Raw genomic sequence first — 12,579 nt, 5'->3', positions numbered from 1 at the left:
GTGAGGTGCCACCTCCTCTCCCGTTTTTTTTCTTTTCTCACACTTCTTACTCTAATTATATCACTAATTGTTTGCCTTTTTCATATATCTTTATATAAAAATAAAGAAGTAATTTAGAAATAATAATTGCGTGTTTCTAGGCCCTTTTTTTTCATCTGGAATGACTAACTGCTCTCACTTTGTTGTACACACACACACAATCGGAAAATATGAACCCACGAGAATTTAACAACCACATGATCTATGTGCTATCAGTTTTAATATCAGGGTCGTAAGATGGCAACCTCTCGAAACACACGTTTTTTTTTTTATTATTATTTTTATTGTTTCTACTTGTAAAACACTCCGACAAATGTTGCACTGATGTTGGCATGGACATCACGTTTTATATTTATGAACAGAGAATAAAAAACTTATAAATAGATGCCCAAAATATATATTTATACATATAAAAACTGTCAATAGTAAATGTAGTGTAACTCTCTCTCTCTCTCTCTCTTTTTTAAAAGACTTGACATTAAATCATAAAAGCGTGTGTTTAGTGTGTGTGTGGGGGGGATAATGTATTTTTGTTGACAAAAACCATCGTTTTTTTTATTTATTTTGTACATGACTTTTTATTGAAAGCAAGAAAATTTAGACCAAAGAGGCTTCCTTGAAGTAGTTCTTGAGAGTACCCTTTTGAGGGATGAACTTGACGTAACAACCATCAGGTCTGATCAAACCAGCAGCACGGGCCTCAACGAAATCAGCACGGGCAAGAGGAGTGAAACCCCACTTCTTGGAGAGAATGATCTTTTGTTGACCAGGGAACTTGTACTTACAACGTCTCAAGGCTTCAATGACAACAGCCTTGTTGGAGTCCTTGGTACGAACAGAGAAAATGATTTGACCAATGTTGACACGAGCGACAAGACCGTTAGGCTTACCGAAAGCACCACGCATACCAGTTTGCAATCTATCGGCACCAGCACAAGACAACATTTTGTTGATACGGGTGACATGGTAAGGATGGACACGAATACGCATGTGGAAGGAATCCTTACCACTGGTCTTGGCCATATACTTGTTAGCACAAATACGACCGGCTTCAAGAGCTTCAGCAGAGAGTTGTTCATATTCGTTGGAGACCAAATGGATACAGAGAGGGAAATCGTCAACTGACGCCTTCTTACGACCTAAATCGTAGATTCTGAGCTTGGCATCGGGAACACCACGACAGTATCTGGACTTGGGATAAGGCTTATTCTTACAGTATCTGTAACAGCGAGCAGGACGGCGACCCATTTCTATTAAAGTTATAAAAAAGAGTGTTAATTAAGAGATGAACTATTATTTTATTTTTTCACCTCCTTCTTATATACACTAGCTATTAGTCAGCAAATGAAAGAAGGTCACTCTTCCCTCACATGACTAACTCATTTTGATGAATAAACATCATGATGAATGAACAGGCATTAACTGCGGTTCCAAACAGCATCTCTTTTCCCCCTTCTCTCCCCATCTCTCTTTCCATCTCTCTCCGTAATGTATAAGTGAATGTGAGAATGTAATTTTCAATTGCATGTGCCATCTACGAGAGAAAAAAAAAAAGAGACCGTTTTTCCATCCTAACCTATCCATCCATCCCATTTTTTTGTTCATCCATCCCATACGCTTCTCAGTACGCAAAAAAAAAATTCAATAGCTTACCAATAACAAATTACAGGAGATAAAGAAAGAATCAATCACATCACACGCTGTACGCTTTGATTACCCTCCCCCCAAACTTGCACGGACACGCACACACACACACACACTCTTTCTCTCCCTCCCCCCCCTCCCCCCAGTCGGTGATTACATTTTTTATTATATTATTTTTTTTTAAGGTTTTTGAGTTTTAATTCTTTTTGGTACGAATTTGGGTGCGTACAGTTAGCTTTAAACCTTGTTTGGCCAAGTGCCTTGATAATTCAGTTGATCCTATAATAGTTTGTAATTTTTTTTTTTTTTTTTTTTTTTTTTTTGGGGAAAACGGCTTTAGCTTTAAATGGATAAAAATAAATGACGTGTGACACATATTATGCAAACCTTTCATTCCCGGATAGGCCTTGGCAGAATAAACAGTAAACGGATCAGAAAAAACTTCGGTAATGACCTTGTTCCTAGGAAACATTAGGTTTAGTCTAATTTTTTTTTGTGTGTGTGTATGATGATGACAATATGATTGGTTTACATGGCTAAATGAATTAGGTTGAAATGAAGTCGATATCGACCTGTCATTCGAACACTTAGATCAGGAAAGGCAAAATAGTAGCCTTTTTCATCTTGTAGGTTTTTTAATATACTGGGTGAACTGACAAGTGAACCTACAAGGAAGCGTACGCTATGAGGTACAGCCGCACCTTGAATTAAATCGTGTTGGGTTTGCATATCTTCTGAATACAATGAGACATGAACTACATAGAAGGGACTTTCCAATTCACTATGATTCTTTACCCATGAGCCAAAAATGATGATTGTTTCTTGATAGACTATGCACTTACTCTTCGATATTGTCCTGGTCACAATTTAAAATGATGAGTTTGACAATGGGTGCAGGGTCAATGGGACGCCTGTCCTTTTCGCCATAGCCAGACATTCGACATTGCTGAGGTTGTTCTACTACCGCTAGCAAGTAGGCACTACAAAGTGAAGAAGAAAGTGTCAGTGCATTTTATCTTTTTTGTTTTCTCATATTTTTGCCCATTGTTTATAAATATATATAATTTTTTTTTTACTTTTACTTTGAATTGGAAAAACTAGGTAATTTATATTCTTTTTTGTTAATAGGTGATTTGCTAGAAAAATTCGTCATGAGATCGAGATTCGGTTCAAGAAAAGTGAATTTACTTGTTGTTAGGACAACAGACGAATTCTTTTCTTGTGAATCCTCTTCCTCAGTATTGGTTGTCATTTTTTTAAAGAAGAAGAAGAGAAAGAAAAAGAGAAGTTTTTTTTTTTTTTTAAAAAAAAAAAAAAGAAAAAATTAGAAAAAAAGAAGATAAAGAATTAAGAAGAAACACACAAAAAAATTATTCGATCGATTTTATTGCTCATGTTTCACGGGATACATCAGACACACACATATACAAAAAAAGGCACACACAATTTGTAGACACGCCCCTAGAATGTTCGAGTCCTTTTTTTTTCAAAAAGAGGAGGGGGTTATTACCATATCTAGCACATGATGTCAATGACCTCCTTTTCTACACTCCGCATCTTGTATTTGTTTTGGCGTTTCAATACAATGTTTTAATAAAAAAAAAAAAGAAGCTCGGGGAAATATTACAAAGTGAAAGAAAAAACATTTGTTTAAACTTTATCTTTTTTTTTTTTTTTTTTAATTTTTATCAGTATGAATTACAATCAGAATTCAGGTGGACAAGCTCAAGGGTATTATACTCCTCCTCCACCTCAAAACCCTCAGTATCAACAGCAATACAATCCACCTCCGCAACAAGGTAATAGTATTTAAAAAATGATTAGTTAGCGGCGAAAAAAAAAATCACCCCAACAGCAGAAAAAGGTTAATCACTTTTTTTTTTTTCTTTAGGTTATTATCAACCGCAACAACCAATGTACGCACAACCACCTGTACAACAACAACAACAACAGGGTAGCGGAGGTGGTGGCGGCTGTTTAGCATGGTAAATATATATTTAGATATATTTAAATATCTCCCATCTTTTTTTAAAAACGCGCTCGATTTTCTATAGTCTTTCGGGTTTACTCTGTTGCTGCGCCGCAGAAGAATGTTGCTCCCTCCTGTGCTAATTTAATCTTATGTATGTCCGTTCAATGATATACAGATAACATGTTTTACAAAATAATAATTAAAAAACATATATATTTACAATGAATGGGGAGATAATAATGATAATACAATTTTAAAGTAATTTGCCATGAGCAAATCTTCTACGAGCACCAGTGTCTATATTGAAATCAAGAATTGCATTTTCCAGTCCTATGTAATATATTTAGCTATAACCGGTGACAGACATAATAAAAATACATACCGACAAACATCTTTTGGCTGTCATTGGAAAAGCACAGGCCGGTAATGGGTGTATCATGACCTGCTGAACCAACACGTAACGTCTGTTGTCCATCAAATGTACGCGCATCCACAATGTGTACATGAGACACATGCTCTGTAAAAGCCAGCAAATCCACTGCTCCCGTCTGAGTGAATTTCACACACCGTGCTGCTCCCTTTGTAATGGACGGATGTAATCCCGCAAATCGGGCCAAAGGATTTCGGCTACGAATATCCCACACATGCACCGATCCATCTTGGCTTGACACGGCAAATTTCTCGCTGGAATGGTTCCATGCCACTGAAAAGTTCGCGTCACGCGATACTGCCATGGTCGTCGATAATTCGTATTGTCCACTGCTGGTCACATTGAATAATTGGACTCGGTTATCGTCTCCTACCGTAATCATCTTTCGTCCGTCCGGACTCACAGAGGCTATTAACAAATGTTAGTATACCACCTCATCTTTTACACACACTCTCTCTCTTTCTCTCTTTTTTTACTGTGGTTAACTGCGGTTCGGAAATCTAATGTATCAATCAACTCTAGATCTGGCACAGAAAAGACTCGGATAGATGCATCATTATTCGAAACCAATAATCGGGTTTCTCCATTTAAATGAGAAAAACACAGTCCGTTATTGATAGTGCATCCTGGTGAGGTAGTGATGCTCCTATGTATATTGTGGGTTAGCAATGATTGGTACTCTTTTTTTTAAATAAAAAATAAAATACTAATGTTTACACTTGATATTCACTATTTGTATCCTTCAATGTCAAGTCACCTCTTTGTCCACCTGCAGCCCAATACCCGTATCTAAATATGAAAAAAGGGTTATAATTAAGGTATACACAAGACTCCATTTTTTTTTTTTTTTTACCCTGAAGCCATGCAAGTAGGAGGATAGCCAATGTCTTTTAATAAATAACTTCGTTGTCCAGTCATGAAATTATACTATAGTGGGTTCTACATCGTCAGTCATTATTACACAAACAACAACAAAAAAAAAATTCCAACAAACATACTCTGTAAATATCTTGTCCGGTGGGTACAATTAATTCATGCTTGTGTTGTTCATCATCGGTTAATAATAAATCTCGCAATTGCCTATGAAGTATTTATATATTTTAGAAGGGAGTTATGTATAACTGGTTATTTTTTTTTTTTTTTTTTTTTTGTTTACCAATGATGAATAGTGACTTTTTGATCGTGAACGATAGGTTTTGGTCGAACATACATATTCACCTCACTTTTTTTGTATGGTTAGTATTTCCTTTGAGAAGATAGACGTGCTTTTCTTACCTTGATACACAAGTTGTATCAATTATCGTCATGTTTATTGTTTGTTATTATTTAACAAAGAAAGATGATAATTGTTTCTTGAATTCTTTTTTTTTACAAAAAAAAAAAAATTAAGCAAACAAACTTTTACATATGGGTTTCGGAAAAAGGCGAGACATATTCCCCTTTTTTTTTGCGTGTGACGCAGTTACATTTTTTGTTTCGCTGTATTTCATTGTTTAAGAAAAAAAAAAAGTGATCGGCATTGACATGAATCTTTGAAACTCATTTTTTTTATTATTGTTGTTGTTTGGCTGTCAAAAAACCAATGTTTGAAAGCAACTCTTTATTCATTTCTCTCCCTGACTAAGCACTGCTGAGAAAGAGTTCGATCTGGTGGTTTAAATTGTACCCCCCAATTACTCTACATGCTTAATTAGCCAATAAGCATCTAAACATATCTACCTAGTGAGTACATGATCAAATTACTAAAACTTGATGATCTCATTGAATACATAACGTGGGACTTGAACAAATGTTTTTTGGTAGGATCTAAAGAGTTTTCTTTCTAAATAATAATGGAGTAGTGATCCATGTTCCCCAGATTGCCGGATCAATCATGCTGAAAATGTCATACCCATTTACGGTTAGCATGTGTGGTAAATTTAGCAGGTGTAAATAATGCATCTCGAAGTTTATCTCAAAAAAAAAAGGGGGGGGGATTTAGCTCACTATGTTTTAGTAACGCTCTCTCAAACGCTCCACTAAATAGATCGATAAAAAAATTTACTCTGTCATTCTCGAGTATCACTCTATTAACCTTTCATTTCTGTGGTTTTATTTTTGCGCAGTCTCAACTCAATTGTTCTATCAGACCATATATAAGACAGAATGTTCCATTGCAACCATCCCAAATTTGGGATAGTTTATTAAATTCATTTGTTTTTTTAAATCATTTGCTCTACTAAAGATGAAATGGGTAAAATATGCAATTTTGACAGCATCAGCCTGTCATTTACTTTTTTGTGTTCTTTCTGTTACTATTAATCATATTTCTTGGTCTTGTAAAAAGGGTGATCCCCATATTTTTATTTCTTTTTCCCTTCACTCATATATTATCACTCATATTTAAAGTATGGTCGAAAACGTTTGTATTATTTGCTACAAGAACACCAGCAATCATGAGAATGTAAACATTGTCTCATGTGGACATTTATTTCACTCACAGTGGTATTTACTAATAGAGATCTTCACATTGGTTTAAAGACTCTAACTTTTGTATTATTAGTATTTCTTTTTGGAATAGATATGCATCCATTTGTCCAGTCTGTCACAAAGAATTGTCTACATTCACTTCCCGCAATGGTACGATAATAGCCGTTGTCTCAAAGGACACAATTCTCGATAAAGAACGCACTTTTAAGACAGTGGATGAAATGCTGGATGCTATAAAAGTGTCCATTAAAGAAATTAAAATGGTTAAAAATCTTGAAGACAAGCTTAGAATGACAAATTCTGTTCGTGAACAAATAGCCACTTTTTTCGATTAAGAGAGTTTGCTTGATTCATTTTGCTTATTCTAAAATATATCGCTTATTATAAAATTAATCAAATATGACTTTTTGAGTCTTTTTTTTCTCTCTCTCTCATTATATTTCAACCATGTTCGAAAATAACTTTTGCTTACTTTGCATTGAAAGAACCGATAATGATGCTACTGGACTAAGTGTTCTTCCGTGTGGACACATTCTTCATACAAATTGGTAAAATAAGGCTACCGACCAAAAAAAAAAAAAAAGTTTATATGTAACATCATTTTTAACGTTTCAGTCTTGTCGTTTGGAACGATATCTCTGATGCGTTCAAGACATGTCGTTGTGACTCTTCTGGTTCTGATATAGGTCATGTTTATGTCCCTTTAATTTTTACTACAAAAGAACAAGCGCTCAACATTTCTGGATCGTTATTTCGCAGAATTGACCTACTTTTAAACAGTTTAATGGATTTACTCGCAAATGCACAAAAGTCGGACAACAGTACCATAAAAATTACAATTTTAAAGGAAGTTCACTCACATTTGAAAAAACTTTTTTTAAAAAATTAAAATGTGGTCTCCATTGATCAAAAAATGCCTTTTTTTTTTTTGCATAATATTTGATTTATTAGTGATGAAAAAATAAAAACTCTTTTTTTTTTCTCCTCTCAGACATCTTTTTATTCATACAAAAATGTTTGCTAATACTTATTGTGGTATTTGTGGCAAATTGTTTGAAGACCCCCTGGTTGATGTTTCTTCATGCGGGCACATCTTTCATAAGGATTGGTAAATACTGCTTCAAAGACTAATGATGTGTGATCAAATTCGTAACAGACCGATTGTATTAATTACTCTTCATGTAATAAAAAGCATTACAACTTTGCGCAAGTATTCTGCATTGTGTCCAATCTGTCAAAAAGATTTAACACGCTATTATTATAATGGTGTAATTTCAGTTAAACCCTTACATCAACAAGATCTATCATCCGATAATAATAGTTGTCAGTGTAAACCAGTTGTAGACCTCTTGGTCGACATTGGTGAGACTATCTCAAGGGCTGATTCTGAAGTCCTCACTGTTCAGCTCGAATTGTTACATGGTATTTTCACTCAACTGAAAAAATTGTTCCATTAACAATTTTAATGAATTATTATCTTGCATCAAAGAATAAAGTGCTATTGATTCCACTTTTAACGACTTCACTCTTGTGCTGATTACTAATTGCGTCTTTTCCATCTGAAACTTGTTTTGAAATAATTAGTGTGGGAATGTTGATCAAGACACTTTTTTTTTTTTACGTATATGCACAAAGATACCCTACATTCACTTGTACCTTCTTTTTTTTTCTCACTCTTGAATGAACTTTTAAGCAAAATTTTGGAAAGTGCATATTGTGAAATCTGTACTGATAGTCTTGAAATCGCAGAAGTTACTGCTATAACATGTGGCCATGCTTTTCATACGCAGTGTTAAAAACCAATCATTCGCGCTATCCGCTGAAAACCATTTATGCTGTAATAAATAAACAAATAGGCTGTTTTCTCTTGAAATTATCATAGATATCAAAATGTAACACCCAGTTTAATCTCACATAATAAAAAGAATAGTGAAAAGCGAAATATGTGTGCTATTAGGAGGGTGCAACAAATAAAATGTCAGAGAAAGTGTTTTACTGAAAAAAAAAATGGCTCAGTTAGAGTCAAGACATCTTACGCATACGTTGATAAATGGCATATAATCATCAAATATAGGCATCTGTTTATTTGCTTTCTACATTTGGGGATGGTAGCACGACCACGCTATATTTCCACAATTACCCTGTCTCCCTCTTATAATGTGGACCACTGGAAAAAGTCTATAACAAACGACAAAGTGTCTATGACCGCAGTGAAGTCTTGATGAGGCTTTGGTCTCAGTATGTTATAGTGAGCTACCAAGAGGGACCCCCCAGTTACGTAAGGCTCACGTGTTATTGACAAGTCATTGGTGGCGGAGATGTAAGTTCCAAAGTTACGGTAAAAGATTTTATTCGTTGAGTAACGAGGTGTCAATTATTATCCTGATTTGCTTTCCCTACCACGCCACTTTTTGTTCTTTTGAGTAATATAGAATTATTGTCATGTTTTTAATTAATGTGGTGTTTCTGTTCTCTAATTTTTATATACCACTTTGTATAGATATCATGAATAGTTTTCGGACGTTAAATCGTGATATGTAATCGCGATTTTGCGTGTGTCAAAATAAGGTTAAATATTATATATTTAAAAAATGAGCGTGAAATTGACGTTTCCTAATATGAGTCGCGTCTAATATGACTAAAACTAGAACCAAGCATATTGAATATATTGTAGGAGAAAAGGCTATATGTTTAACCTATTTAATATCAGTTCTTGTGGTTTCCTATAATTGGCAGTAATGTTTATATTTGAATTTATTTACGTCAGTGTTTATCTTTTTTGAGAGCGATAAACAATAGGTATTAAAAATTTCAAGAAAAAGCTAATATATACAAAGTCGACTGATGATGACATAGAAAACTCTTTCCATTTTGGAAATAACAATGAAATCATCGATTCTTAGTAATCAATACACAATAAGGTTCCTTGGTTGTTGCAGCCGAATAGGAGTTTACAAAAACATTGATAAATATTTTCCGATTCAAATGTGAAATCGATTTGAAGCTGCAATTCAAAAAAAAAAAAAAAGATCGACTTTTTGGTAATCATTAAAAACAATGGGGATTGCTGCATCTATAAACAAAGATAAACAATTTTCTTTAGAAATCGTATAATTCAATAGAAGTCTCGATTTGAAGATAGTGAAACTCGATCGAGGTTTTATTTTTTAAGTTTCAGCAATAGCTAAGGGCGTACGTTGTAGAACCGAAAAAAAAAAAAAAAAAAAAAATTGTATAATCGGGTTGCATACATTTATCGTATGATCGATTATTCCCCAGATGAATCTGATTGTGATATAAAATTTTGATCTTCAGAATTTCAAGATCATCTCGTTTTATTGGTGAGGCCTCTTGAAATAGGAAAGAATATTGATAGAAAAATTCACATCGATCCTTCAAGTATTAACCCGAACTTCCAAATAGAACTCATCTAATCTGTCAGAAATTAAATGACTCGATTTTCTTGATTAAGGCATGATGCAACTTTTTTTAATATCAAGAACAGGTCCCCGCACCCATCTCAACCATAAAAAAAAAAATGACGTATTGAAATTGAAATATACTTCTTGTATCTAGTAGCAATACAGTGTTTTTACTTGGTTTTCGGACGATTTCCAAAAATTTTCGAACCATTTTTGGACATTTTTCAGACGAAGTCATTTTCATTTTTGGAAAAAGTCTTCTTTATTTCGGACGCAGTAGTAACCTTTGTGAAGCATTCCCAGGTCTTGAAATATCTATTAGTGGACTGTATAAGCATATCAGAGAAAAATGTGCTTTATCATTGAAGCAAGCATCAAAATATACTGCAGAAAGAGATGCTCCAAGAACTTTACAGCTTCGTTTTGATATTATTACTCAGTGGAAAGCAGCAGGTGTGAATTATCGCGAGACGTCGATGGCACGAACCAGCAAGGCATCAAAGCGTTTGGAATTGAGTAATTTTCAAGGATTTGTTTCTCATTCTCATAAATATCCAGACAGCTGTTGTAATGGAGAGCTAATTCAGGTTCTTTAAAAACTTTTTGGGCCTGCGTTCCAACTGCGTTCCTTCACACTGATTTTTTTTTTTTTTTTTTTTTTTTTTGGCTTGAGTGAACCTTGGTGAGGAAGTGTAATAAAAATAAAAGATAGAGCATTTTTTACAAAAAAAGAAGGAGTACCATTGATTCAACATGATGAAAACGCAGACCAAAAATGCGATGGTATGATTTCTATTGCCAGAGATGTTTCAGATATTAGCTATAGAAACCGGTGAAGTGATGACACTTCATTTTGACAGCGATATTAATTAGAACAAAGTAAGGCGTTTGTAAAGTATAAAAGAGTAGCTATTATCCTTAGCTTTTTTTTTTCACACACAACATCGAGAATTTTTATTTGAAGATTAAGATAGCAATAGCGTACTAGTAACCATTCAGGACACGAGACTTCACATTTTCATCCACTGATTTGTTTGCTGAAGTGAAAAACCAAATGGTGCACATAAAAAAAAAAAAAAAATGAATGACAGACATCCCAGACGGCTAGAGGGAATAACATGACGCTAGTCATTTGTGTTTTACGAGAAAATGGACGCTGAAATTAAACTTCGTCATAGTAACATTTGCAGAGATACTTTGATACATTATTTGGGACAAATTGGCTATGGATTTTACGTGGCGGCAAATAATAGAAAGATAACCAAATTTTACAAGAAAAAAAAAAAGATTTCGATGGGCAAACGAACCGGTTCATTGGATCAACAAACATTGGAGAGGTGTCGCAAGTCATTCGCAAAGATACTTGACGCGCGACTAAGAAGGTATGTTGAAGGGTAATGGAACTTTGATCGTAGTTGCCGAAGTTGGTATCGCATATCAAACTGATCGACCTTGTTTGCATTTTGATTGCTTGCCAAGATGCTAGCTTTTTTAATTGAGCGCAGGCAAATCGTAGTTGAGGTAAAAACGTCCAGTCTTCGTTCAATAATTGACAGGAACTGATGTCCAACTGTTTGAAGCATCGTTTGGATAATTGTTCGGCGTAAGGGCCGTAATGCAGGATTGACATGAGATCTGCTTCGATATTCTTTGTTGGATTTACATTTGTAGATATACCACTGTTATCCCATGCACGTTTCTTGCCAGTTGTGATATGTTTGACGTGAAAACTGTGGTCCTGATTCTTGGCAATCAAAGGCATAAGATTGTTGCAGTGGGTTAGAGCGATTTCTTCCACAGGGCCTTGTTTCTCTCACAGGTAGAGCTGCCTGATTGTCTTGAGGCACGTAAAATCGATTCATCAAAGCTTCTTTGGGGGCTGTCAACAGATTCAGGAAACACAGTGATGAGTTATGTGGCTTTTATTTTAATGGTGGCAATGGTCGTGTCCTCAACGTCACTTTCTTCATAACTAGATTCGTTCTCGCTAGAACAACCGTAGCAATTTCCCAGCGTATCGATAAAAATGAGAGCGAGTGCTTGAACAGGTGAGCCATGTCTTCTTGCAAAAGGGGCATTCAAATCTGCTTGTCACCTTATTGCGTATCAAAAGAAGGGAAGTTGGCTGATTAGAATCTAGCAGAAGGGGATTTTCATATGTTCATTAATAGGACACAAAATAATAACAAAAAAGAACAAATCATCGCTTTCCATGTATTTCACTGAAATAGAAGGTGCATGATAATTCTTTTCATGACTTTTTAGTGACCTTCCAACCGATAGATTGCATTTGTCACAAGTTGCTTCTGTGTCTGATGTTGTCATGACGAGCATATTAGCAAAAAACAAGAAAAAACAATCTGGCTTTTTCATCGTATGATAACTCTTCAGCTTCATCTTCTGTCATAACATCGTCATCTATAACTTTCTTTAATATGCATAAAAGTTCGTTCCATTTGGTCTCAGCAGCAGAAACAGTTACAAACAAAGTCGGAACCCCCAATTGTCTGATCATGGCGGAAATGTTTAGACCTCCGTATTTTTTTCAAACGTATTTTTTTCATACCACATACAAAAACTCCAGCCAAGACCAGCAGCCCAGT

At 34.9% G+C, this 12,579-nt stretch overlaps 6 protein-coding genes across 6 annotated transcripts; 2 read left to right on the top strand and 4 right to left on the bottom strand.

The window, feature by feature from the left end:
* Nucleotides 1-636: 636 nt before the first annotated feature.
* Nucleotides 637-1,287, bottom strand: EV154DRAFT_513923 (60S ribosomal protein L10-A; the record flags this gene model as incomplete). Its single annotated transcript, XM_051602080.1, has 1 exon — nucleotides 637-1,287. One exon carries the CDS (start codon nucleotides 1,285-1,287, stop codon nucleotides 637-639), a length of 651 nt encoding a protein of 216 aa, XP_051456043.1.
* Nucleotides 1,288-1,842: 555 nt separating this feature from the next.
* Nucleotides 1,843-3,005, bottom strand: EV154DRAFT_513920 (velvet factor-domain-containing protein). The gene is made up of 4 exons (XM_051602079.1): nucleotides 2,766-3,005; nucleotides 2,526-2,663; nucleotides 2,071-2,464; nucleotides 1,843-1,962 (listed from the first exon to the last, which is right to left on the bottom strand). The coding sequence occupies exons 1-3, from the start codon at nucleotides 2,933-2,935 to the stop codon at nucleotides 2,212-2,214; spliced, it is 561 nt and encodes a 186-aa protein (XP_051456042.1). The 5' UTR covers nucleotides 2,936-3,005; the 3' UTR covers nucleotides 1,843-1,962; nucleotides 2,071-2,211.
* Nucleotides 3,006-3,376: 371 nt separating this feature from the next.
* EV154DRAFT_603860 (uncharacterized protein) lies at nucleotides 3,377-3,821 on the top strand (the record flags this gene model as incomplete). The annotated part of the gene is made up of 3 exons (XM_051607372.1): nucleotides 3,377-3,482; nucleotides 3,575-3,668; nucleotides 3,738-3,821. 3 exons carry the CDS (start codon nucleotides 3,377-3,379, stop codon nucleotides 3,793-3,795), a joined length of 258 nt encoding a protein of 85 aa, XP_051456041.1. The 3' UTR covers nucleotides 3,796-3,821.
* A 75-nt stretch (nucleotides 3,822-3,896) lies between these two features.
* EV154DRAFT_544436 (WD40-repeat-containing domain protein) lies at nucleotides 3,897-4,949 on the bottom strand (the record flags this gene model as incomplete). The annotated part of the gene is made up of 5 exons (XM_051604600.1): nucleotides 3,897-3,985; nucleotides 4,038-4,493; nucleotides 4,562-4,731; nucleotides 4,803-4,874; nucleotides 4,939-4,949. 5 exons carry the CDS (start codon nucleotides 4,947-4,949, stop codon nucleotides 3,909-3,911), a joined length of 786 nt encoding a protein of 261 aa, XP_051456040.1. The 3' UTR covers nucleotides 3,897-3,908.
* A 4,488-nt stretch (nucleotides 4,950-9,437) lies between these two features.
* Nucleotides 9,438-10,679, top strand: EV154DRAFT_552894 (uncharacterized protein; the record flags this gene model as incomplete). The annotated part of the gene is made up of 2 exons (XM_051605084.1): nucleotides 9,438-9,541; nucleotides 10,131-10,679. 2 exons carry the CDS (start codon nucleotides 9,438-9,440, stop codon nucleotides 10,570-10,572), a joined length of 546 nt encoding a protein of 181 aa, XP_051456039.1. The 3' UTR covers nucleotides 10,573-10,679.
* Nucleotides 10,680-11,295: 616 nt separating this feature from the next.
* EV154DRAFT_565178 (uncharacterized protein) lies at nucleotides 11,296-11,738 on the bottom strand (the record flags this gene model as incomplete). The annotated part of the gene is made up of 2 exons (XM_051605885.1): nucleotides 11,296-11,350; nucleotides 11,428-11,738. The coding sequence occupies 2 exons, from the start codon at nucleotides 11,736-11,738 to the stop codon at nucleotides 11,296-11,298; spliced, it is 366 nt and encodes a 121-aa protein (XP_051456038.1).
* Nucleotides 11,739-12,579: the final 841 nt, after the last annotated feature.

This window comes from Mucor mucedo (genome assembly GCF_025094135.1).
Source record: "Mucor mucedo strain NRRL 3635 chromosome Unknown EV154scaffold_67, whole genome shotgun sequence".
Lineage (NCBI taxonomy): Eukaryota > Fungi > Mucoromycota > Mucoromycetes > Mucorales > Mucoraceae > Mucor > Mucor mucedo.
The sequence above is the reverse complement of the archived record's forward strand: the minus strand, read 5'-3'. Positions and strand labels throughout refer to the sequence as shown.